This window comes from Canis aureus, chromosome 26 (assembly GCF_053574225.1).
Source record: "Canis aureus isolate CA01 chromosome 26, VMU_Caureus_v.1.0, whole genome shotgun sequence".
In the NCBI taxonomy this organism is placed as follows: Eukaryota; Metazoa; Chordata; class Mammalia; order Carnivora; family Canidae; genus Canis; species Canis aureus.
Window position 1 is genome coordinate 45,334,860 of NC_135636.1, and position 25,524 is coordinate 45,360,383.

The 25,524-nt window shown below is 44.2% G+C and overlaps 1 protein-coding gene across 8 annotated transcripts in view; it reads left to right on the forward strand.

Annotated features, from left to right (window-relative positions):
- The first annotated feature begins 251 nt into the window (after nt 1-251).
- Nucleotides 252-25,524, forward strand: part of LOC144298550 (uncharacterized) — a 42,449-nt gene continuing 17,176 nt past the window's right edge. For 6 of the 8 annotated variants that reach the window (XM_077873625.1, XM_077873622.1, XM_077873621.1 and 3 more), the window contains exons 1-3: nt 5,143-5,472; nt 17,001-17,089; nt 22,233-22,820. In XM_077873625.1, coding sequence (XP_077729751.1) covers nt 5,177-5,472; nt 17,001-17,089; nt 22,233-22,252 — 405 coding nt within the window. In that variant the 5' untranslated portion in view covers nt 5,143-5,176 and the 3' untranslated portion in view covers nt 22,253-22,820. Of the gene's footprint in view, nt 523-5,142; nt 5,473-17,000; nt 17,090-22,232; nt 22,821-25,524 lie in introns of those variants that run through there. The other 2 variants (XR_013365485.1, XR_013365484.1) reach the window with 2 other exon arrangements.

Consider the following 25,524-nt stretch of genomic DNA (forward strand, 5'->3'; position numbering starts at 1 on the left):
TTGGATTTGTCCCAAGCTTCAAGCTGAGTGAATGAGAGCAAATGTGACTAGTCATACATTGTGGCATTAATCACTTGGATAAACTTAAAAGATGAGAGTGAGCAGATTTTTTTTTTTTTTTTTTTTTTTTGGAAATTCTGGGCAGGCGACTAGCAAAGCAACAGGATCAGCACTTGACAACCGCTGAGCTTTCCTTCGACCTTTGGATGGTAGTTGACAGGTTGTGTTCCTTCTGCAGGGTGCCGAGCTGCAAGTCTAGCTAGGACTTCCTGAGAATGGATGTCCTCCAGCTGGAGCGAGGCAAATCTCCGGGCAGGGTCACTGGGAGTTTCTGAGCAATAATTGCTTTCAGGTCACTGAAGGCACAGGTGGTGGGATGCCCCGGCCTGGAGCAGGTCCCTAGTGACAGTGATGGGAAAACATCCCCATTGTCGGCGCTCACACGCAAGGGTGACAGTGACGCGTATGGGGACATAGCAAGCAATGACGTGCAGATGATACAATGAGGCAAGAAACCACCAGGTATGTAAGAAAAGACATAACTACCATTTATTGGAGTCCAGTTGTGTACCAAGTGTTGTGCTAGGTGCTCCTCTTAGAAATGTGAAAAGTAGTCTCAAAGTAGTGCCAGAACTCACTCAAGGGCACACCACTAGGACACGGTGGCACCAGGATACAGGTCTCGACCTAACACCAAACTCCAGTTGCTCCCATTGGGTGAGGTTAAGGCCTGGCCAAGAGGATGACAATAATATAGCTTAGATGTCCCCATCATACTGGAAAAGTAGAACTTTTGAGCCAGAAGTGGGCCATGCCTTTACCTTTTCTGAAACCACGAAACTGACTTAATCTCTCTGAACCCTTAGCTCACGTATAAGTGGTGATGTACTCTTTGCTTGGCAGCATAACTAACGAACAATTGTAAAGTTCTCTGTCTTTTCGAGAGTACATCGTAAGCCTTCCCGTCCATCACTAACGAACAGGCCAAGTCAGGTTTCCACCAGACATAGAAGGAGCGGGGCTTTCAAAGAGGCAGACGCCAGCTCTGCTAGTGTTCTCATGAAACCTTGATTAGCCCATCTGGAACATGGTGTCAATAATGTCTAGGTTGAGAGAATTAAATGATTTAAGTCATTTAGTTCAGTCCTTAGTAGAAACTCAATAGATGGTGACTCTATGACCACCATTCGTGCAGAAGAGGAGACGGAAAGCAATTGTCTCCAACCAGGGATGCTGAATTCTGTAAGAAAAGGGGACTTGTTTTCTCTGAGCAGTGGACGAGGGAGGGTTAGGCAGGTGATTCTTAATTTATGGAAAGCGGGACGTGTGGGATGATGAAGAAGGCACTAAACTCCGTGTCTAGAATCCCGTCTGCCATCTGCCCCCTTGCCTCTGGGCCACGCTGTCCTCATGGCATAAAGTAGGTTTCTTTAGATGGATGACCTCCAAGGAGAATGAGGTCTGTGGGGTATTGGTTTCCAGGGATGGGCACAGAGGTCTTAATAATTACAGCATGCTGTGATCCAATTATTTAGGGAAATTATGTGCTAAGCAGATTAAATAGACTTTTAAATTATGATTATGGGACTTCTCAGAGCCTTTAATGCACCCATGTATATGGCACCAAGACGGCATGTGGTGGACAGTATTTCCCACACTTGTTTGAAAGACACTTTGGAATCATTTTATTGTATCATCCGTGAAGCCCTCCTGGACCTGAAATTCTGTGATTTTAATATTTGGGCCATGTAGAATGGCTGGGATTTTGTTTGTTTGTTTTTGTGTGTTGAGAGAGAGAGCATGTTAATGGGCAGGGGCAGAGTGAGAGGGAGAGAGAGGATCTCAAGCGCTCCACACTCAGCGCAGTGCCTGATGCAGGGCTCAATCTCACAACTCCGAGACCATGACCTGAGCTGAAATCAGGAGTCAGATACCCAACCGACTGAGCCACCCAGGTGCCCCGAATGGCTGGTTCTTTTTAGAGGACAGCGACAAAATGTTTCTGGTTATGACTCAAGGTTGTTGATAAGGCAAGACCTCTTTCTCTTTTATCTCTGAAGGCAGATGCGATTATTTAGTTATCCGCCCTCGCCCCCCATTAACCTGGATAGACGCTGTAATTGTATCACGTGCTCCTGTAGATGATAAAGGATTGAACTCTACATTAGCGTCCAGGGGAAAGTGGCTCCTGGTGTTCTGAGTAACCGTGAAGATGATGACAAGCCAGCCCCAACATGGGCCCTGTCACGCAGATTAAGACATATTGAGACGTCGAGTGGTCAGAATTATTTGAGTCAGAACAGGACAGCTGTGACAACAAACATCTCTCACTTTAGCTTTTCCTTTTAATATTGTCTTATTTATAATATTCTTAAATCACTGAACTGCTAAGCAGAAAAATCACGATGGCTACTAATTACTAAGTGCCTACTGTGTGCTCGGTACTATTTTGTCTACTTGCAACCCAGCCACGGTTCTGTCCTTACCAGACAGGTCCTATTACTTTCCGCCCTTTTGCAGGTGAGGAAATGGAGACAGAGTAACTGAGTCAATTTTCCAATATTAGGAGGACGGTCCAAAACCTGAGCTCACCACTTCCTAGCCATGTGGCCCTGGGGACGTTGTCTATTTGCTTGAAGCTCTGTTAGCTCCTTTGCAACATTGGAATCATAATAGTATCTAAATATCAGGGTGATTGCAGAAAGTCCCTGACACATGGTCAGTACTCAATATATGTCAGTATTATTAAATCATCATTATTATTACTATATTAACAAGGCTGTTATTCTATCTCAGGTAAGTGCTTTCCATATAAAATGCAAATATAATTCGGTGTACATGGGATGAGGGATAAAAGTTATGCTCCTTTAGGTCATAAGTTTATATACTTTCCCCCCCAGTGTATTAAAAGTGTTCCCGAACAGTTTTATGTGCGCTAAACACTTGGAACAGAAATCATATTGAAATGTACAGCTGTGGGAACTCTCAGAGATTACTGGTGGGGGCCACAATGTGCAGCAACCACTTTAGAAAGTACTGTGGCAAGGGCCAATAGAGATGAGGATGTGCACCCCTGTGACCCAGAGATCCCACCCTACCCCGGGGGAGCCCCCCTCAATGTGCACAAAGAGACAGATGGGAATGGTGACCGTGCGGAGGTGTGAAATAATAGAACATGGAGACACCCAGAAGGTCCAGCAACAAGGTGGCAGGTAGATAAATTGGGATAAAGCCCTTCTGGGGAATATTATATTGCAGTTAAAACCAATGAATTGGAACCCTGAGTATCAGCAAGGTAAGATCTCAAAGATAAAAAGCAACTTGCAGAAAGATATGTGCCTCATGGAACTTGCAAACAATGCCCTTTATGTATCATGAGTATGTTCCTATATGGCAATCGTGTGAAACATGCTCGGACACCGTGACCGCCAAATTCAGGAATTCGGGGTAGCAATAATTTCTGGGAAAGAAGAGATAAGGCTAGATTTGCCGAAAAGAAATCCAAGCAATTCAGCTGGATTTTTTTCCTCTTTGTCTGTCTTAGGGTTTCAGTGGCTTTAGCAACCTTATGCTTTAACGTGCATGTTTTGGGAACAGCGTTTTCTTCTTGCTACGAACCTTTTGTAAAAAGGCTCTGGGCTTCTAGATTTCAGTGCCAAGTGTTAGGGCTTGTTTTGTGCTGTGTTCTGATGAGAAGTGGTAAGTGCAAGTGGGGTCGGGGTTGAGTTAATTATTTAGCACGGTTCCCACTTGGCGTGTGGGAGCTCGGGGAGCTGTTCTGACAGCCGCCTCCACCCACCGTGGTTGCAGAGGGGAGAACAAAAGGCCGGCTTCATAGCATCCCTCCTGGTCACCTGTCAGCGTCTCTGCTGCTTGCCTCAACCGGACAACAACGCAGATGAGACCTACTGAGGGAGTCAGGTGTTTGTGGAGTTGTTACTGACCTACTGAGGGAGGGTTCAGAGAGGCCAAGGAGATCTGACTTTCTGGTCAAAGTGTGACTTTGCCCATGGAAGGTGAAGAGGACAATCAGGTCAAGTGAGGCATTGAGTTCATGGATGAGATCAGTGTCAATGAGGACAGATCCAACCGGGTGACTCTGTGTGTGTGTGTGTGTGTGTGTGTGTGTGTGTGTGAATAAGTGAAACGGTGCATTAAAATAAATGCATTAAATCTAATGTAAATAACTTGGTATATAATAGCTTATAAATTCCCAACTCAGCCCACTGTGATATGTAAAATGTCTAACCATGAGCTGACAAACACCGTAACGACTCATCAGAGACAGGAGGGCTTTTGTATCCCTTCAAGAGCTTATACTCCAAGGAAGCCAGGTGGAAACACAAAAGAATTCTCTGTGGGGTGGCTTGTGGTAGGCTGGACTAAGGGGAAAAAATTTTTTTATGGAGGTAAGAACACTGAGAAATGAGATCTACCCCCTTAGCAGATATTTTAAGTGTGTTATGCAAGATTGTTATCGATAGGCCCAATGTTGTGTGCCCTCTTATGTATAGACCACATGTTCTTTATCCATTTGTCCATTTTGTCAAAAATGTTTCAATTTTCTACTTTGAAAATCTCAAGCAACAGAAACATTGGAAGAATAGCACCATAAAATGCATTTTTTTAAACCTTTCATCCGGATTCTTCAAATTATTAGCATTTTGCCATATTTGCTTTCTCCCTCTCTTTAGTATATGCACTATATATCACGTAACAGCTACAGTATATAATAAAATATATGTATGAATTTTTTTTTCTGCTAAGTCATTTGAGAGCAAATTGCAGACATCAATCACCTCCTTTTGTTCCTAAAAACCTTGGTGAGTCTCACATAAGAGCAAGGGCATTCTGTCTATGGGTCCATGCAATTACCAAATTCCAAAAACTGAATGTTGATACAAAGCTAGTATCAGTATGGTCCACATTCAAATCTCTCAATTGTGCCCCACCCCCGAGTGCTATTTAAAGCACTCAACGGAAGCCTCCATGAGGAGTGTTGTGGGTGTGTCAGGGCCTTGGACCAGAAAGCACATGCCATCGGTTTGTCCCTTGGCCCGCGATGTGAATTTTGATGGTGTTGGTGAGGTGGGGCCTTTAGCATTTTTTCAGATGTAATTCACTGGAAAGTTTATTGCCATGATTGGTTGCTTGAGCATCAAAGTTGCCGTAGAGGATGTCTGTTTTCAGGAGGGCCCTACCGAAGAGAGCTGAGTGTCCGCCAGCCTCTGCCTCCAGAGCTACCTTCTGCTGGGGGAGGGCCAGGCAGCAAGCAAGTGCTGTGAATAATGAGTCAGTTGAAGTTGTGATAAGTGTTGTGGAGGAAATAAAACCGGGCAATGGGACAGAGAGGAAGGCAAGGACAAAGTCACTCCAGATAAGAGTCCGGGCCTTCCCTTCCCTGGCTGTGGGGAAGCCCAGGGATAAGCAACTGAACCAGCTCATAGTGAGTCATGGGGAGATACAAGGCGGGTAAGTGGAGGGCATCCGGGAGCGGTCTGGTCTATACTGGGAGCAGAGTGGGCATCTTTTTTTTTTATATATAAATTTATTTTTTATTGGTGTTCAATTTGCCAACATATAGAATAACACCCAGTGCTCATCCCGTCAAGTGCCCCCCGCAGTACCTGTCACCCAGTCACCCCCACCCCCTGCCCACCTCCCCTTCCATCACCCCTAGTTCGTTTCCCAGAGTTAGGAGTCTTCATGTTCTGTCTCCCTTTCTGATATTTCCTACCCATTTCTTCTCCCTTCCCTTCTATTCCCTTTCACTATTATTTATATTCCCCAAATGAATGAGACCATATAATGTTTGTCCTTCTCCGATTGACTTACTTCACTCAGCATAATACCCTCCAGTTCCATCCACGTTGAAGCAAATGGTGGGTATTTGTCGTTTCTAATGGCTGAGGAATATTCCATTGGATACATAAACCACATCTTCTTTATCCACTCATCTTTCGATGGACACCGAGGCTCCTTCCACAGTTTGGCTATTGTGGACATTGCTGCAGAGCGGACATCTGATGGATACTGAAAGGAGATGAGGCCAGTGCCAGGAGGCCCTGGGGGTGGGGTTCAGGCCGAGGGCACGGTGCGTGCGCAGACCCGTATATGGGGCCCCGCTTGGTGAGGTGTAGGGAGAGCAGGAGGCCTCACAGGTGGGGTGCAGGTGCGGTGCGCAGAGCAGCCCGGGACACGGCAATCCAGGGGTGGCTAGGTGGAGACTAGGCCATGGCGAGGATTCAAGTTTTATCTTTCTTGCAATGAGAAGCCATTGGTAGGCTAAGAGCAAGGAGCGACGTGATCCATGTTTTAAAAGTGTGACTTGGGGGGATCCCTGGGTGGCTCAGAGGTTTAGCACCTGTCTTTGGCCCAGGGCATGATTCTGGAGTCCCGGGATCGAGTCCCACATCAGGCTCCTGGCATGGAGCCTGCTTCTCCCTCTGCCTGTGTCTCTGCCTCTCTCTCTCTCTCTCTCTCTCTCTACGTCTATCATGAATAAATAAATATAATCTTAAAAAAAATAAAAGTGTCACTTGGGCGATTTTGTAGAGAGCCCAGTGTGGGGTTGTGGGCGAGGCTGTGCCCAAGGACACGGGGACACTAGTATCCAGATGAAAGGAGTAGTCTCTAGGACTGTGAGCTCCTTTTGTTCGCCTGAGTGTCCCCGTGCCTAACAAGGGATGCTCAATGCTTGCTGGCTGGCCGGCTGAGTGAATGAAACAATACATTTGTTTCTATGATTATTAATTTTCAAGCATTAGCAGCTCATCAGATGGATGGCAGATTTGCGCTAGGTTGGTTTAGCGACATTCCCCTAAAATTGGCTTTCATGTAGATTTCCAGAAGGGGGTTGGCTGCAAGAAATATTTGCCCCTGGTTCAGAAGGGGGAAATGAAGGAGCAGCCATTTCCTTAAGGGCTCTGAAGGTTAGGATAGCAGACACTCCTGCAGCGCTGTCAAGCTGTTGCTGATCTATGGGCTCAACCTGTCCGTGTGGGGTGGTGTCTCCAGCAGCCCCCCAGGCAGGTGTGTAACTCCCTCGTGAGAAGGGTCAACTGCTCCTGCAAGCCACCCACATCATGGAGATCAGAGGCAAAGGGGAAAAGACAAAGTTCGGGTGTATCTTGGAGATCTCAGATGGTCTTTGGGCTCCCCTACTTCCTGTCCATCTTCCCAGCCACCAATCCTGCTGACTTCAGGTCTAGCACCAGAACCAGGGCATTTGAGACTCATTTCTCAGCTCCCACAATTGCACGAGGCCTAATCCCATAACAAATCCCTTTTCTGTACCCCCCGTCTTGGCTCTGCTCCCCTGAACAAACCTCCCCTAAAGGATACAGGCTGATTTTGAATATTTACCAATCTTGAAGTTTCTTGACCTTTAATGAGTTCTAGAGAAAAACTATTAGTTAAGATAAGTTATTATAATTATTTAAGATAAGTTTATGAATATAATTGATCAATCTCATTTCCTCTGCAACTAACAATGCTTATTCAAATACACAAAAAGAGCTTTCAAATGGATCAACATGGTTCTTCGTGGGGTGTGTAGATATTTGGTCAGAGTTGTTTTTAGTTGTTTGTCTGAGAGGAACGGAAGAATGTGTCTCTGAATCAGTTTTGCAATACGTGAACGGAATGACTCCGCGGTGAGTCGTGGAGGTGATCAAGTTCAGCTGGCAATCATTGGCAGGCCCCTGGCTTCTCTGTTTGGGAGCTGTGACTTTTAAGTTGAGTTCCTGAGATTAAAGTTCAGTTCCCGTTTCAGGCCACATCTAGAGGATCCTAATTTTGGGGGGGAGGGATTTATGGGGAAAGAGACATAGGAGAGGAAAAGAAGTGTCCCTATGAGATCTAGGCCATTGGGACAGGGAGGAGAGGCCACTGGGTTTTGTGACAAGGGCTCAAGCTCTGTGGTCAGCCGGAACCAGATTTGGATCTCAATGACCCTGTATAATTGCTGTGTAGCCAAAAGCAATTTACAGAATTTACAGTGTGCCTTGCAGGCTCAGTATGCTGTTTTATAGGGTGGGGCAATCATCCCTTTCTTCTAGTGTTTGCAAAGGTCAAGTGGGCCTATATACCGAGGACTCTCCGCGGTGCCTGACACCCAGGGCAGCAAATAAGGGAATGTCTGACTTAGGTGACCAAGTTAATGAACTTTCCTGTGCCTTAGCTTCCTCATCTGTAAAATGGGACTATTAATAGCATCCACTTGGTGAAGTTTTCATGAACATTAAATGAATAAACAGTGGCGTGATTAGAATGGCAAACATTAGATTCAGCTTGTGGAAACCAACACTTACTTACTGTGTGACCTTGGGAAAAATCACCTAGCGTCTCTGGATCTGTTTCTGGATCTCTTAGGCCACGCCTGGGAACAACAGTACCCGCTGCATTGAACTGTTTGTGCGGGCTGAATGTCATCATGGATGAAAAGCAATCAGCAGCCTAGCACATAGTAGGCGCTCAGTGAATACTGGTTGTTATTATTGCTACCTTATCATGGTGATTAGCCATGTTCAAAGGTCTGAGATAAGTGCATTGCGTGCCTGGTTGTTTTTAGCTCTTAGGACTGTTCCCATTTGAGAAGCCATTAGGAGGTTGAGACCAGGGTTCAAGGCTGTCTGCTCGTTTGTTCATCTTTCCCACTGGGGAGCTGAGCCCCTCACGGCTCTACTGTACCGCTGCTAGTTATCTTTTTAAGAATGTATCTGGAGGGGATCCCTGGGTGGCTCAACGGTTTAGCGCCGCCTTCAGCCCAGGGCCTGATCCTGGAGTCCCGGGATCGAGTCCCACGTCGGGCTCCCTGCATGGAGCCTGTTTCTCCCTCTGCCTGTGTGTGTGTGTGTGTGTGTCTCTTATGAATAAATAAATAAAAAATCTTTAAAAAAGAGAAAGTACCAGGAAGAGCAAGTGAATCAGCAGCCCGTGCCCCGTGGGACCATTGTTTCCCTCCCCCAGGGTATGATGAACCAGCAGTTTGTGTATCCGCCTGGTGTGGATTCAGGTGTTATTCATAGGACACATTTGAAAGGCATGAAAGACAAGGAGGTCTCTCTGTGTTGGGGCAGTTGGCTGACCTCTCAGTCCCTCTCAAGTTCTGTCACTGTGCTCGGACAGTGGCGATGCCAGGGGGCTTCTCAGGGGGGAAACACAAAACCTGACCCTTTTGTATTCATGAGGTGAGAACTTAATGAATAACTGCTTTTTAATAATGGGAAATAACACAAGAGAGGGGAGCTCGATCACAACCTCCATCAGTGAGAACACTGCCTGCTAACAGGTGGGAAAGTGAACCACAATCTAATGAGGGGAGTCGTTTTTCTCTTTGCACTCCTGGTAAGGGAAGGACAAGAAGATGCTGGAATGTTGATGACTGAGGCTAATTATTTAAGGACATGAAACGTGTTAGACGAGTGGATCCCCTCCAGGAGACAGGTGCCAATGTCTGCAGACACTTTGGTTTGTCACAGCTGGGGATGTGAGGAGAGGCTTCGAGCATCTAAAAGGCAGAGGCCAGGGAGCCTCCAAAGTGATGCTTGCATCTTATCCTTAGAGTACAATAGAGATCCAGACAGGAGCTTGTAGATCAGATTCCATTGCTTTCTGGAACTGGAAAAGTGGGTAAGTGGGCAAAAGTGCTCGAATGGGCCTCTGGCAGCTTGGAGAGTGCAGACTTGTTTTTGGGGGCAGCTGCTAGGCAGCCTGGCCCATTCTTGGCATTTGGGGGCATATGCCCACACATTCGATGTACCTTCTGTTTAAAGAGTGGCCAGATATCTGGATTTTATGTGAAACGTCTCTTTTGTTAGCAATAGAGTACATTGTTTTAAAACACAAAATGGAATAAGTGAAACACATCTACAAAGCTGGGCATGGCCCTATGTGCGCACGTGCATGTGTACACATGTGTGCGTGTGTATGACTAGTTTATGATCAGCTTTATTTTATTTTATGATTTTTAAAAAAGATTTTATGTATTCATGAGAGACACACAGAGAGAGGCAGAGACACAGGGAGAGGGAGAAGCAGGCTCCATGCAGGGAGCCCGATGTGGGACTTGATCCCAAGACCCCGGGATCATGACCTGAGCCCAAGGCAGATGCTTAACCGACCGAGCCACCCTGGGGCCCCTATAATCAGCTTTAAATGGAAAGTTAATGTCCAATCAGCATCTGCCTGGCTGGTAGGTGCCCTGGTAGCGTGTGTACAAGAATCTCTGTGCTTTTAGGGATGATGTTAAAGATTCCTTTGGGGACATAGTTCATGTAGGCCAAGAAAGGAGTTTTCAGTAAGTTAGTCTGACATCATTGCTGAAACTGCCGGGCTGGGAACCTGAAGATGTCAGTAGGAAAAGAAGGCCAAGCTGTGTGAGGGATCAAGCAGGATCTGGAGAACAGACTGATGTTTTTTAGGTGAAAAAATAAAGGAGGATGAAATAGGAGAAGAAAGAAAAATCAGACGTGTGAATCAGAGCTCTCTAGAGAAATTCCTAAAGCCAGGAATCACCCGGAAAATAATGTTGAGTCTGTCTTCCTATCATCCTCAGTGAGATTTTTCATGAGTATAGGGAAGTACTTCTCTTACAGAATTTTACAGCTGAACAGAACTAAAGAACTAAAAGCGTTACCTTTTTTTTTTTTGAAATTTATTTATTTATTTTTAGAAAGCAAGAATGTGAGGAGGACAGAGAGGGAGGGAGGGAGGGAGAGAGAGAGAGAGTATCTCTAGCAGACTTCCTGCTGAGCACATAGGACGAAGCAGGGTTCGATCTCAGGACCCCGAGATCATGACCTGAACCAACATCAAGAGTCGAATACTTAACTGACTGAGCCACCCAGGTGTCCCTTAAAAACTTTACTTTTTCAACTTTATTATTTTTTTTCATTCTGAATGTAAATAAAATGGAGATTGGAATGGATAAAGGACTTGTCCCATGCACATGCTCGAAACCCAAATGCATGAGGGCAAGGCAAGAAATTCAAATGAGTGAGACAGACCCAGGGGGAGGCATTAGGGAATGGAGGAGCCTGGGTGAACCAGAGAGGGCCTGCCCTGCCCACAGGGGCTTGTGCTACCCGCTGTGCCAAGCCAGGAGCAGCTCCACTGCAGATGGTTCTCACTTTTGAAGAGAATCCCAATTTTGCAAATCCCAATTTTGAGAAGGAAATCTGACTTTTAAAAGTTGTCAACTAATTTGTAGTTTAAAACACCCCATGGAAGCCAAAGCATTCCTGAGGTCCACATCTGGCTCAAAATCTGCCAGTTTGTGACCTGTGTTTGAGAATCTTCCAGCACCCCACTAGTTTCCTGATAACGTACTTCTCATCTCACTTCCTGCCAAGTCTTTTTTTTTTTTCTCCCGAGGAAGCACTGTCCCCTTAAGTTGGGAACCCCTGTTTTGATCATTTCTTTCACTCTTCATTCTGAGTAAGGACCTCAAATAAAGGCAGTATTTCACTTTTGTTTCCTTCCCACCACCCACCGGGTTCTGCTTGTTCAGCAGGAAATACAGGACCTGCAAAGGAAACTAAGAACTGAAGAACCTTGTAAACTCCCATCTGAGCTCTATTTTTTATTAAACAATCTTCTTTTTATAGTAAACTAGAGAGAGGATGTTCAGAGTCCAGGTTCATAAGGTGCAGGGTTTTTGATCAGCAGAGCCCCAAAATAGAACTGCAAAGATATAATTTGGTAAATCTTTAATGCCCAAATACTACTCCTTCCCTGCATTAAAGCAGCCACTGGAACGGTTGGTTTCCACCTCTGTACTTGAAGCGAGACACTGACCAGGAGGTTAATTCCACTTTTCACGTACTCTCGATTTTCTTTTTTAAAAAGATTTTATTTATTTATTTGAGAGAGAGAGGGAGAGCGAGAGCACGAGTGGGGGGATGGGCAGAGGGAGAAGGACAAGCAGACTGTGAACTGAGCGAGGGGTCCTATGTGGGACTCGATCCCAGGACCCCAGAGATCGTGACCTGAGGCAAAGTCAGACACTTGACCCACCAAGCCACCCAGGCGCCCCTTGATTCTATTTCTTGATGCCACTTGAGCATGTACAAGACAATAATAAGAAAAACAGCAGCTTAACACCTCACCTGGCTAATTATAAGTCTTTCTCCTGGATTTCCATGCAAACCTGGAAAGTGAGTCAGATGCGAGTCATCAACTCATGAGCTTTGGTTTCCGGAACTTCGGTTTCCAGTTATTCCCTTCATTTAAGACAAAACAATTTCCCCAGGTTATAATTTTTCCTATTTAGTGAACAAATGTATTTACTTCAATTCATTAACTCATTTATGTATGTATGTATGTATTTATTTATTTATTTATTTTATTTATAAGTAGGCTCCACACCCAGCATGGAGCCCAATGTGGGGCTAGAACTCATGACCCTGAGATCAAGACCTGAGCCAAAATCAGGAGTCAGACACTTAACAAATACAGCCTCCCAGGCACCTCAGCAAACTCTTAAAACAAGCTTGTGGTCACACAACAAACATGTGATATTTTGTTTAAATTTAAATTTAAATTTCATGTAAGATTTACTTGTTCTGACCATCATCGAAGATAGGTACCTCTTTATATGTGAAATGACCATTTGCATTTCTTTTACTGTAAAATGTTTTCATGGGTCCTATGTTTTTTTTTCTTTTTTTGAGTTGTCTTTTTACCCTTTTTTAAAAATTTAAATTCAATTTGCCAACATACAGTATAACACCCAGTGTTGATCGCATCACCTGCCTTCCTTCATGCCCATCACCCAATTACCCCATCCTCCCCTCCCCTACCCCTCCAGAGACCCTCCGTTTGTTTCCCAGAGTCAAGAGTCTCTCATGGCTTGTCTTCCTTTTTAATTTTTCCCCACTCAGTTTCTCCTCCTTCCCTTATAGTCCCTTTCACTATTTCTTATATTCCACATATGAGGGAGACCATATGACCATAATTCTCTTTCTCCGATTGGCATATTTCCAAATGCATTCACTTTAAAATACTTATCAATCAAGTCATTACACAGACATCATCTTTCAAAGGAATTCTAGAACACTTACCAGCTTCAAGCACTTTAGAATAGAAAAATACGCTAGAATAAAATAATTGGGGTTAGAAATCTGAGTTTTCACCTATTAAAATTTGACTTACAAATCACACACACACACACACACACACACCTGCACACACACTTTCGAGACACAAGATTGTGAGCAAATATTCAGTGTGACCAGTCAGTCACATGGGCTCATTTCATGGCTCTGAGCTTCACTACCTGTGAGGTTGTAGTCTTAGTCAACTTCAGTTTGCCTCTGATCCCCGTCTGTAAGATATACATAGTACTGGTACCTCCCATCAGAGAGTTGTGAAAATAACAATGATATAAAACACGTAGTGCTCATCGCCCAAAAGCTGGCGCCTAGGCAAAACATTATAAATGTAAGAACTGCCAGAGTGCTACTAAATCTTTCCACCACTGATGTTCTTACAGGCCCCTTGCCTCCAGCCATTAAGTGATGCAGACACAGCTGTCTAAATCCAGAGCACACCTCCTGTCAAGGCCCATGAGCAGGTTACCTAGGACAGAAATCACCACCCCAGCCAGCTTCCCACATCACAGCAGGAGAGGAAAGCAGAGAATATTGGGCAATGTTTGTCTCACTAATTGTGACAGTGTTTGTGCCTATAAACGCCCATATGGCTCATTGTAGGGCTCCCGATGAGGCATATATTCTCTGTGGCTTTCTGTAAGAGCCAGTAGTATCTCTATGGGGACGTTGAAGTCCCAAGGGAAGAAACATAGTTCTGGAAGCATTAGCTGAGTTTTGCAGGTGGCTGTTCCTCATGAGGTCTTATAGAAGCCATGCATCTAAGGCACAGGACAGTTTGCTACATAGTGTGATGTTTTCTTTTCTTTTCTAAAGATTTTATTTATGTATGTGAGCGAGAGAAAAAGAACACAGGCAGGGGGAGAGGCAAAGGGAGAGGAAGAAGCAGACTCCCTGCTGAGCTCGGAGCCCAATGCAGGGCTCGATCCCAGGACCCCGAGGTCACGACCTGAGCCGAAGGAGGATGCTTAACCGACTGAGCCACCCAGACAGTCCAATAGTGTGGTATTTTAATAAAAAAAAAAATCACCCAGATAATTCAGCATTTCTTTGTCGGATCCACTTTATCTCTATAGTTTCCCACTCAGACCTGGTACAGCTAAAATGGGAATAAATTAGTCACTTTGCCTCCTTTCACTTCTGCAAGACGGAACAGGTCAGCACCAAGGAGCACGAATGCTAGAACCAGGGTGCCTGCATCTGATTTCTGGTCCTGCCACTTTTATTGGCTTGTGGATTTGGGGTTTGCTTAATGAAAAGAACTCATAAGCTGGTTGGAGGATTCAGTGAATACTCAGAACAATGCCTGGCCTCGAGTACAAATTCAAGAAATACGGGCAATACTAGTTTCTCCAGAGAGCTAACAGGTTCTGAACCTCCGAGCCCCCAGCGAGGGACCCCATCCCCCCAAGTGTTCATGCACCCCCCAATTTTGATGGTTTTTCAAGGGTTCACAGATCTCTACACCCACCCCCTAGCCTCCAGATTCAGAACATCTGTCTAGAAAACACCTCAAAGTCAGGTTTACATACGCAAACCACTTTGGTCTCAGTCAGGATAGCACAGTCTTCCCTGCACCGTGGCGGCATAAATAGGAAAACAGGGACTGTTAGAGGGAACGTTTTACTGGCCACTTGAAAGTTTTATTTTTGTTTTTTAGGGAGGAAAGAATAGGACCTTTCAGGCCGCTGATTCACCCTCTGGTTCCTTCAAGGGCAGAAGGAGTAACTGAGGAGCATTTGGCCCTGCTGGGGGCTGCCCAGTGCAGCAGGGGGGCATGAAGGCAGCCTGAGTTTCTCAGGGCCTCTTGCAGGAGCTCCTGAGAGGGACTTTCTGAATCATTTCTGTGTCTAGACACATCAAAAAGCAAGCTGCCTGTTTATCGGGCTGGCCAAATCCAGTGAGGAGACATAGCAGGGCAGGTCTCCCTCTGAATCACTCGCCAGGTGGAGAGAGTCGAGGTGAACAGGTTCATGGGGCAACATTCCTCACCCTCACCGGGAAGGGGAGTCATGTTGTCTCTTGCTAGAGTCAGGCAAAAAGACACTGTTGATTCTGTCTCTGTGTCTGGGTGCCAAAGCACAACCCAAGAGAGCTTTGAAGACACAGATTAGGTTAAGTGTTGAGGAGGAAAGGGACGGTCATTCAGCGGCAGTGGGCGCTCTATGAACACCTGGGGCATGAATTCAAGGGAACCACTGCCACCAAAAATGGGCCACTCGATTCAGACAATTAAGTAAAAGAAATATTTTAAAAATCAGACCAGCAGCAAACAGAAAAAAAAAATTGTTTTGGGTCACTCTTCGGAAGCCTAATCCAAAATGAAGTTAAATCTTCGACCCCACGATTTTTCACAAATTCCTTTTTCCCACAAATCTGGATTGTTATACCACATGCTACGACAGATGCGACCTCAACCACATCCCACACTAGCTCACATGTTTATATATACACACACCCTCGTGTTGTACATACGTACACCCTCACATATGTACACCCCATATACGCACGGGTCTGAGGAACAAGGGAATTGTTTTGTACATATTTAGCTAAATATCGATTGCATGAGATTTTGATGTTTCTTTTATCACACAATTCCTTTTTTCTTCATATTAAGTCCCAACCTAGATCCTGTGGAAACCTGACCCTAATTCAAAGAGTTCTAATGTAGCTGAGATGAATGACCTTTAGGGAAATAGAGGTTTTATGGCCTCATCAATACAGAAACTCACTCTGGAGTTTCCTCTAAGGTTGGACAATGCCCAAGGTCTTCAGTTCATAGACTTGATAAATCTCGGTGGTGCCCTGGGGCTGGCTGACTGGACACCACGCTGTCTTTGACCCGTGGAAAGGAGGTCCATTGTGTGCACTGAGGACTGGAAAGAGACATTTTGAGCTGAGAGGAGTGTATGCTTTCAATAATTTGAATTTGAGCAAATCAAATGCTCTTAGAAATGTCATCCTCAAGGGAAGGCAATGTATCAGGGGGTCTCTGTAGGAGCAGTTCTCAATGACCAAAGACCCTCACCTGTGATTGGAACCATGATACCACTCAAGCCACTTGCGTCTCTGGGCACCCCCCCCCCCGCCGCCCCCAATGTCTAATGGAATGCCCTTCTTCTCTCCCACCAGACTGGGAGCTTCCTAGCAGTAGGAACTGTGCCTATTTTTGCTTCCCATATTATACCCATTGCCAGGCACATAGTAAGTTCTCAATAAAATCTCTTATTTACCCCTTTTCTGGAGTAAGGTATCATAGCGTAGTCATTATATGTGTGGCAAGGGATTGTGTTAATGGCCTGCCAGGGTTTGAGCCCATCTCTGTCACTTATCTTTGGGTAAGTCACTCCTTCCTGTGCCTTGGTTTCCTCATCTGTAAAATGGACATAATGAAAATAAGTCCTTCAGAGAGATTTTACCTCCTTTTGTTTTTGTGGCAGTTTTTGGAACTGGAATATTTCCTAAATTCTTGTTGACTTAATGCTTTTAATTATGTTTTCATGCACTATACTCTGTATTCTTCATGTCACAGTATAGTATTGGTGATTTTGGTTATTTTTCTTCATCATAAGCAAGCAGTTGGGTAATTTGGACCAAGGAAAAAGAGTATTTGTGAGTGCAATTTTTAAAAATTTGCTGCTATGTCAAGGTAAGCTTTAACTATTTGTGGCTCACGCATCTTTAGTTTGGGGAAAGAGGTTTGCATTTTAGGTTAGCAATGTGAAAACTGTATCATGGTCATGTCTTTAGCAGCATGGGATTTTGGAGAGATTCCAACAGTCTCCACAAGGGAGGAGAAAGAGAAGCAAGAGTTCAAACCAGTGTCTTCTAGGTCCTATGCCACAGAAAACAGATGTACAGGTTTTAATTATTGCCAATATCTGCCAGAAAGTCGAAGAATACTCAGAGGAGAAAGGAAAGGAAAAAGGCTTCGCAATGGCACCCAACTGAAGGGAGTTTAGCAGAAGGTCATGGAGGTAAGTGCTCTGGGGCGCATCTGGGAAAAGGCTACATCATCCGTGGTTGTTTACAAAGGTAGTAGCTAAGGGGAATGAAGTAACTCAGAGATGTTCATCTCATAGTCTCATCTTGTGCACTGATCATCTTTAGGTCAAGAATGAATTCCTCTCCCCACACAAATATTACAGACTTGGCCCAGGTGTGCTGAAGGAGAGAGAGACAGAAAGGGGTGAAGGAATCTTGACGTTCTGGACACCAGACACGATGAACTTATATGGATTTCCTTGGAAGAGCTGGTTTTATATGCAGCGCATTCCTTACTTGAGGTGTTTTGGGGCACTCCCATAATATTCTGTAATTATCCCAATCTGTGTTTGAAAAACAGCACAAGAAGCCCTGACATTACCCCACGGTCTCAGTTTACGGCAGATAATGACTGGCTTTGGCAAGTAGGTCTCAAAGATTCCTGTGTGCAGCAGTGTATCATTAGTCTTTTCTTCAAGAGAAATATTATTACTGTCAAATCAGAATCTTTGCAAGCCTTTGGATGCTTTTTCTGTCTGACACAGAGAAGTCTTCAACCCAGAGAGGGATGTTTGGTCTTTACAAGATGGTTGCCTAAAGTAGTTACTGTGCTTTCCCTTCATATTTCTCCTGCATTCTCTCTGCCACTTATTTTTGGCCAGTTGGCCATTTTTAAATTGGTTATTTTTGTTAGTCTTCCTCAAAATTACCAGCATGGGGCATAAAGTATTCCTAAATCTGGTTGCTGTGAACCCCAGCATTCAAGCCCGTATTAGTTGGGGGTATGGCTGATGGAAAAGCAGGTGATAAAATGCCCACAAGAAAGAATTTTGGCCCTTCCCCAACAGGACATTATTTTCCCGATTTTATCTTTTTTTTTCTCTATATGCAGAAATCCTGATGAGTTCACCCAATGATTTTATTACTTCCCTGATGGGGATGGTGATTCTTACTGGGCCATAATTGAACTCAGGGGGTTTGTAACTGGCCATGGGCCACCATGTATGGGAGGAAGTATCTCATGGGGAAGACTAAAGACCTTTGTTTTATGGATATTGGCAATAAAATGCTCAGCAGGGGAGTTCAAATCTTTTGGTTTCTTTTTCTAGATTGCTTCTTTTCTTGGCTTGAGCAATGGGTTAACATGTTGGGCTGTACATGTGGTCCAGAGGGGGTCCTAGGGCTCTACGTAAGCTTCATGGAATAGTGCATCTAGTTGACCCCTTTAAAGCTGGGGTTCTAGGGACGCCTGGGTGGCTCAGCGGTTGAGCATCTGCCTTCAGCTTAGGGTGTGATCCTGGGGTCCTGGGATCGAGTCCCACATTGGGTTCCCCTGCAGGGAGCCTGCTTCTCCCTCTGCCTGTGTCTCTTCCTCTCTTTGTGTCTCTCATGAATAAAAAATAAACAAAATATAAAATAAATAAGTAAAGTTGGGGTTCTGGTTCACTCCTTCACTGCGTTTCTGTTTTTTTCTTTTTTTCCTCATCAAAAGTAATTTCTTTTTTCTTAGAGGTCATTTCTAGAAATGCTTTAAGAATTGAAGTTCTTCTGTTTAGAAGAATGCTTTATCTTTACTTAAAAACCAAAGGAATGATGTCATTTACCTGCCACTTCAGGAAAAGGGCATTAATTCTTTTTTTCCCTTCAGTGGGAAAGGAGTTCAATAAAGAGTACCTGATGGGATGTACTCCCCTTGGTTATCAGAAACAAACATTTGTTTCTTACATTTCTTCCATTCATTTGAGAGATTGTTTTGTAACTCGATCTGTGCTGAGGTCTAGGGTGATAACCAGAAGGAGCAAGTAGAGGAAGTATTTCTTGCAGGTGCAAAAGAGTTGAATCAGGGGAGGAGAGTCCTTCTGGAGGGAGCCGTCATCTAGAGGGATGAAGCCAGTGCCGGACATGAGGTCAGAGCAGTGATAGAAGTGATACTCTGAACTCCTTCTCTACTGTCCTCTGATATCCTGCTCTTGGCTGTCACTCATTGGCTAAACCCAAATGCAGCCACTGGTGAAGGATCTGGAGTCCAGCTGGTGTGTACCATAGAGGTACCATTCCAGACTCTTAGGAATAGAGGAAGGTGAAGATGGATCTGGGTGGAGAGGCAAACAGATGGATAAGGGGGATGTGACCCCAGAGAAGCTCCTCCACCTTGGGCATCCTTTTTCTAAAGCCTTTGCCAGGGAAACCTGGGTGACTCAGTGGTTGAGTCTCTGCCTTCAGCTCAGGGCATGATCCTGGGGTCCTGGGATCGAGTCCCACATTGAGCTCCCCGCAGGGAGTCTGCTTCTCTTTCTGCCTATGTCTCTGCCTCTCTCTGTGTGTCTCTTATGAATAAATAAATATAATCTTAAAAAAAAACCTTTGCCCCAGCCATAGCTACATGCCTTCTCACCAACAGAGGACCCGTGCCCATTGGCACATGACCTTCTTTGACTTAGTTTTGCTTCCACCCAGTGAATCTCCTCTCTGCTCAGCATCTCCTACCCTTCATTTTCTTCTCTAGTTTTCTACTCTTCCTCTTTTCTCCTGCTCTGTCTCTTCTGCTCAGCATCTCTCCTATACCCGGAGCTTTTCTCTGCCTAACCAAGATCATAAACTTCCATTGGAAACCACCAACAATCTCTTTTATCAACTCTGTTTTTCCAGGGAGGTAGAAGGAGTCAGTAGGACGATTATAATTTTGAAACTGGAAACATTGCTCAGGGATTCTCCTTCAGGAGATGAGCGTTGGTCTTGACCTTCAAAAGGAACAAAGACTTTCAGCAGAGTTCTTTCAGATGCATGAGTGCTACTTAACTCCTCTAGCAAGAGAATAGAAAATCCCCAAAATAAAGGGAAAACATCATAAATACCATAAATCTTTTCCCAGAAGAAGATCGTTGCTATTTCCTCATTGCCTTACACAACATTTTTGTGTTTGCTGTTTTCAGTTTCTATGCTGAGCTTTGGGCGATGCCCCTCAAGAGACTCTGGGGACCCATCCCAAGGCTGTGTGTCAGGCTTCAGTGAAATGAATCCACTTCGGTTGTTCCACACAATTACCGTGGGCTGGTAAAGATGCCACACAAATCAGCCTCTTATTAAGAATTATTGGTTATTAATCATCCCAGTTCCCAAATACAAGGATGATTTCATTATTGTTCTGGTAACTGTTTTCCAAACACAAACTTATGACTTTTATCAGAAGAAGGGAAAACCATTTCCCTTTCAAAACAGGCATTTCTTTTCTGGGTTCAGATATTAAACACGTGCTTAGCGGTCCTACAATGTGCTGAGGTCTCCTCTGAAGGCTGGTGACTCATGAAGACAAGGAATTGGATTTCACATCCTTTGAAGTCTCAAGTTGCCCAATTGTAGGTATTGAGCAACATGCAGTTGGGCATAAAATCTAAACTCTTCCCGGGTTTGTCTTTAATGATTAAAAATGCCCACATGAGATGTGTCAATGGCTTGTAATTTCCTAATTGGGGTGAGGCTACTGGGCCTCTAGTTGCCAATAATGTGTTAATATCAGGTTTGGGGTGTCCAATTAGGGTGGAATGTAAAACATTGTGTGGTAGCAAATGAATACAAGATCACTCATGTTTTGAAGCTGCAGTATGTTCTATGAAATGGGAGGAATGGCTTTCCAGATTCAGTCACCGTGTGGCCGTATTCAGAGCACCAAAGGAGTCGTGATGACTCTGTGGTGCTTCAGAAGCTTCCCAAGATAGGATTAGCTACAGGGTAGGAAGATGGAGGGTCAACCACACACGCGAGATTCCTTCCTAGCTCTTCCCTGACAAGTCTATACCCTTGCTAGTGTGGCTAATGTGCCATTTCCACTCAATAAAGCCAGGATCTGGTTTCATTTGCTTGGCTTCCTTCCCAGAATTGAGTCACGAATAGTGGTTTAGAATCCTCCAAGGCCAACAGTGTCTTTGTCCAGCTTCTCCATTGTTCCTCTCAGTAGTCTCAGTAATTGTGTTTCCTGGGTGTCTCTGTACTTTGTACTGTGTGTCTGAGCCAGGATTCAAGCTTTTGTCTCCAGTCGCTTCTTTTGATCCATCCATCCATCCATCCATCCATCCATTCCATAGCTGTTTATCACGATCCCCCAATGGCCAGGATACTATTCAGCGGTGAGCAAGCCAGATAAAGTCCCTGTTCTCTTATATTCCTGCTGAAGAAATAAATAAGTAAACAAACAAGCAAACAAATACAAATTTTAGATAAGGCTAAGAAATCTGAAGGAACTAAAATCAGGTGACATTGTAGAGTGGCTCAGTAAGAGTAGGGGGATGGCAGCACTAGATGAGGTGGTTCTCTCTGAATAAGTGATTTTTATGTGGAGAAAGAGAAGAAGCCAGCCATGTAATGATCCGGAAGAGAAGTGTCCTGGGTAAAGGAATTGTCAAGGCAAAAAGTTGTCAGGCAGGAATGAGGTTGGTTCACTGAAAAAATTATGATAAATCACACCAACGGGTCAGTGTGTGGCTATTTTAGTGAGCTAGAGGGTGAGATGTAAGAGATTACGTCAGAGTGCATCAGGGGCTGGGTTATCTAGACCGTAATGAGGAGCTGGGATTTTATGGCAAGTATACCCATCAACTGTTTTTGCACACCCTGCATCTCTTCACGTCCCTACTTATCCATCTTTGAGTCCATGGTTCATCGTTATGGTCACTCCCTTGAAAACATTTCCCCTGCTGTATTGGTTATCTATTGCCACGTGACAAATTTCACACAAAAATATTTAATGGATTCAAACGGGAGGGATTTTTTTTTTTTTTTAATCTCACACAGTGTTTGTAGATCGAGGATCCCGGGTGGCTCACTGGGGCAGTTCTATGTGAGAGTCTCTCCTGAGATTGCCGTCAAGATGTTAGCCTGCACTCTAGATACCTGAGGGCTTGACTGGGGCTGTGGGATCTAATTCCAAGTTGACTCACTCAACCAGTTAGTCCTGGTTGTTGGCAAGAGGACTTAGATTCTTGTCACATGGATCTCTTCATAGGACTTCTCGAGTGTCCTCGTGGAGAGTGACCCAAGAGAGCACCAAGTGAACTTCTTTCCACCCCTTTTAAGTATGAAATCAAACTCATGTGTTATCTGCTTTTTTGATGTATTTTTTTACTTTTTTTTTTTTTGCAGATACTCATTTGGGGACGTGAATCATGGTGGTTGTGAACCTATGCTCTGAGTTCATAAAGAACACTAGGTTCAGAAACCAAGGCTACCAATTAGCTCTGTGACCTGTGGCACATTTAACCTCTCCAAGCTTCTGTCCCCTTATCAAGATAATCCTACCTCACAGCTCATGATCGATAGGAAGATGAAAGCGAGAAAGTTCTTACAGCGCACGGCCATAAGGACTGGCACACGCATTTTCGGTGTGTGTTCTCTTTTCTATTACTACAGCACACAGCTGCTTTTTGAAGTCTTTCATAAAGTTCGGAAAACAGTTCTGGGCAGCCAAGCATGCAGTCAGTTTGGATCGGAGGCAGAGTAAATCTGCTTCTTCTGATGAGACCTGGGAATGCGTACTCAGGATGCCAGCAGCTCAGACATGTAATAAAAAAAATTCCCCCTCAATATGGTAGAATTTGGAAGTGTCTCCATTCATCCTCAGCTGTGCTGTGAGTCAAGCGTTGGGTCAGCGCACCAGGAGCTTACCTAAGTTCAATCCCGATGCAAAAATCTAATCAACTCTCAAAGCCGAAGAATGAGCTGATGATTCAGGTATTTATATTAAAGGGTGTTAAAAGATTATTTGGAACATGGCAGGGGATGAGAAAAGGGATTTCATATTCACCCTCGAATTATATATACATATATATATATATTTTTGGTGAGTCTTCTAGGAAATGAAGCTAAGGGACTTTTAAAGATCATTCATTTTTGCAACTAAGGTTTTGAGCACTTACTGTATACCAGATACCAGACAAAGTTCTAGCAAAGCAGATGAGAACAAACGGCCTAAGCCCCAACGTTCATAGTGTTCAAAGAAGACCAGACCGAGCACATAGCCCTTATTATTTTGTTTGATGGCTTAAGTTTTTTTTTTTATTTTTAAATTATTTATTTATTTATGATAGTCACAGAGAGAGAGAGAGAGAGAGAGGCAGAGACACAGGCAGAGGGAGAAGCAGGCTCCATGCACCGGGAGCCCGACGTGGGATTCGATCCCAGGTCTCCAGGATCGCGCCCTGGGCCAAAGGCAGGCGCTAAACTGCTGCGCCACCCAGGGTTCCCGATGGCTTAAGTTTTTGCAAGTTACCAGAGATGGCTGGAAGCTTGAGGGATTACCATCTATATATTAAATGAGTAGCACTAGCGGTAGGCAGGAGGGAAAAAAAATCTTAATTTTTTTTTCCCATAAAACATTTGTACCCAGTTAATTAGCGGCCCAATTATTCAATAATAGATACAAATGCATTAACTTGTTGAGACAAATGTGTTTCCCAAAGCCACTGCCTAGAACTGAATTACCGACAACATGGTTTGAGCAATAATATCATGATTACAAGTCATTTTTCTCAGTTGGCTTTCCGAGGGCTGATACAAGATCCATGGGAATTGTTTGTATTGCGAGGTAAATATGTTAGTAATGAATAGATTCCCAAAGCAATTTCAACACTGGCACGGAAATTTATACATTCCCTAAACTTTCTTCAAAGGCAAGTGAAATTCTTTCTGAATTGGGTCAATGGAATGCATTCTGTCAACTGCACCTTGTGTTACAATTAACTCAGTTGCTCCTGTGGTTCATAAATTGGTCATCCTAATCGGGCCCGACAAGCCAATTTTTTGTTCCATTGCTAATCCATACTGCAGATTGTAATCTCTGACAATTAATACCTCATTCCTACATATCTTGGAAAGTTCATGCTGCCAACGTAGGTATTTTAAAAGTTGTGTGTACAGGACTCTGGGAAACAGTAAATGCTTGTGGAATGAATGCATGCTCCTTTTAAAATTCTCACTGTAATGAATGGAATTTACCTCTAACTCTTGAAATTTGCACTAAAATAGTATCTTGAGAAAAATTCTAGTGACGGGGTGCCTGGGTGGCTCAGTCAGCTGGCCATCTGACTTTTGATTTCGACTCAGGTCATGATCTCAGAGTCGTTAGAGGGAGCCCTGGGTCAGGCTCCACATTCAGCGGGGAGTCATCTGCTTGAGATTCTCTCTCTCCCTCTCCCTCACTTGATCTTGCTCCTGCTCTCTCTCTCTCTCTCTCTCTCTCTCTCAATAAATAAAATCTTTTAAAAAATTCTAGTGAGAGAGGGAGATCTAGTGCAGTGATTCTCAGCCAGGGCGATTTCACTACCACCACCACTCCCCATGGGGGACATGTGACAAGGTCTGGTGACATCTTTTCATCACAATGGAGAGAAGATGCAATTGGCATCCTACTAAATATTTCACAATACACAGGACAACACCACCAGAACAAAAGTTATTTAGCTCTATATATCACAAATGATGAGGCTGAGAAACGCTGATCCACTGGGGTTGGTCTGGATAATTGTTTTTTTTTTTTTTTTAAATCATATATAAAATGAGGTGATAAAATGCAGTTCTTATGACTTTGGGTTTTTTTTTTTTCTTTTTTAAAAATTTTTATTTATTTATTTATTTATTTATTTATTTATTTATTTATTTATGATAGTCACAGAGAGAGAGAGGCAGAGACACAGGCAGAGGGAGAAGCAGGCTCCATGCACTGGGAGCCCGATGTGGGATTCGATCCTGGGTCTCCAGGATCGCGCGCTGGGCCAAAGGCAGGTGCTAAACCGCTGCGCCACCCAGGGATCCCTGACTTTGGGTTTTTTAATCAAATCCAAGATCCAAATCTGGGCTCTTCCTTTCTAGACAGATGACTTCAGACAAGTTTCTTAATTTATCCCAACCTGTTTATTATTTGTACCCTCTTGCTTCTTGGCTTTATGGCTAAGATTGAGTGTAATATTCATTTGTATCCCGGGGTTAGTAATAGTAATGACTTATTGCTGTATGCTTAACATGAAATAATGTATACAGAGTGTGGAGTACCTTCTTGGCAAAAAATAAGCGCCTTATTAAAAGATGTTATTATTATTAGCTTTTCTATGTAGATGACAGTGGCAGCGGTCTCCAAGATGGAATTAGAATCATATAATTCACAAGGCAGGCCCCAGGGAAGTCACTGATTGCTCCGTTTCCTTTTCCTGGGGTATCCTGTGCAGCTTTTGTCACTCACCAGAACCAGGGGTTAAATTCCTTAAATTGATCTCCACTCCCCCCAAAAAAATAAGAAAATCTGAATAAGGTAGTAAACCACTAAAGGAATTAATGCTATGGCCAAACATCTCCGTGCCCACATCAGGGCTGACCCCACGCATGTGGGACCTTAGCCCAGCAGGTACAAGGGGTCCTCTGCTTACAAGGACCCTGTGCTTGG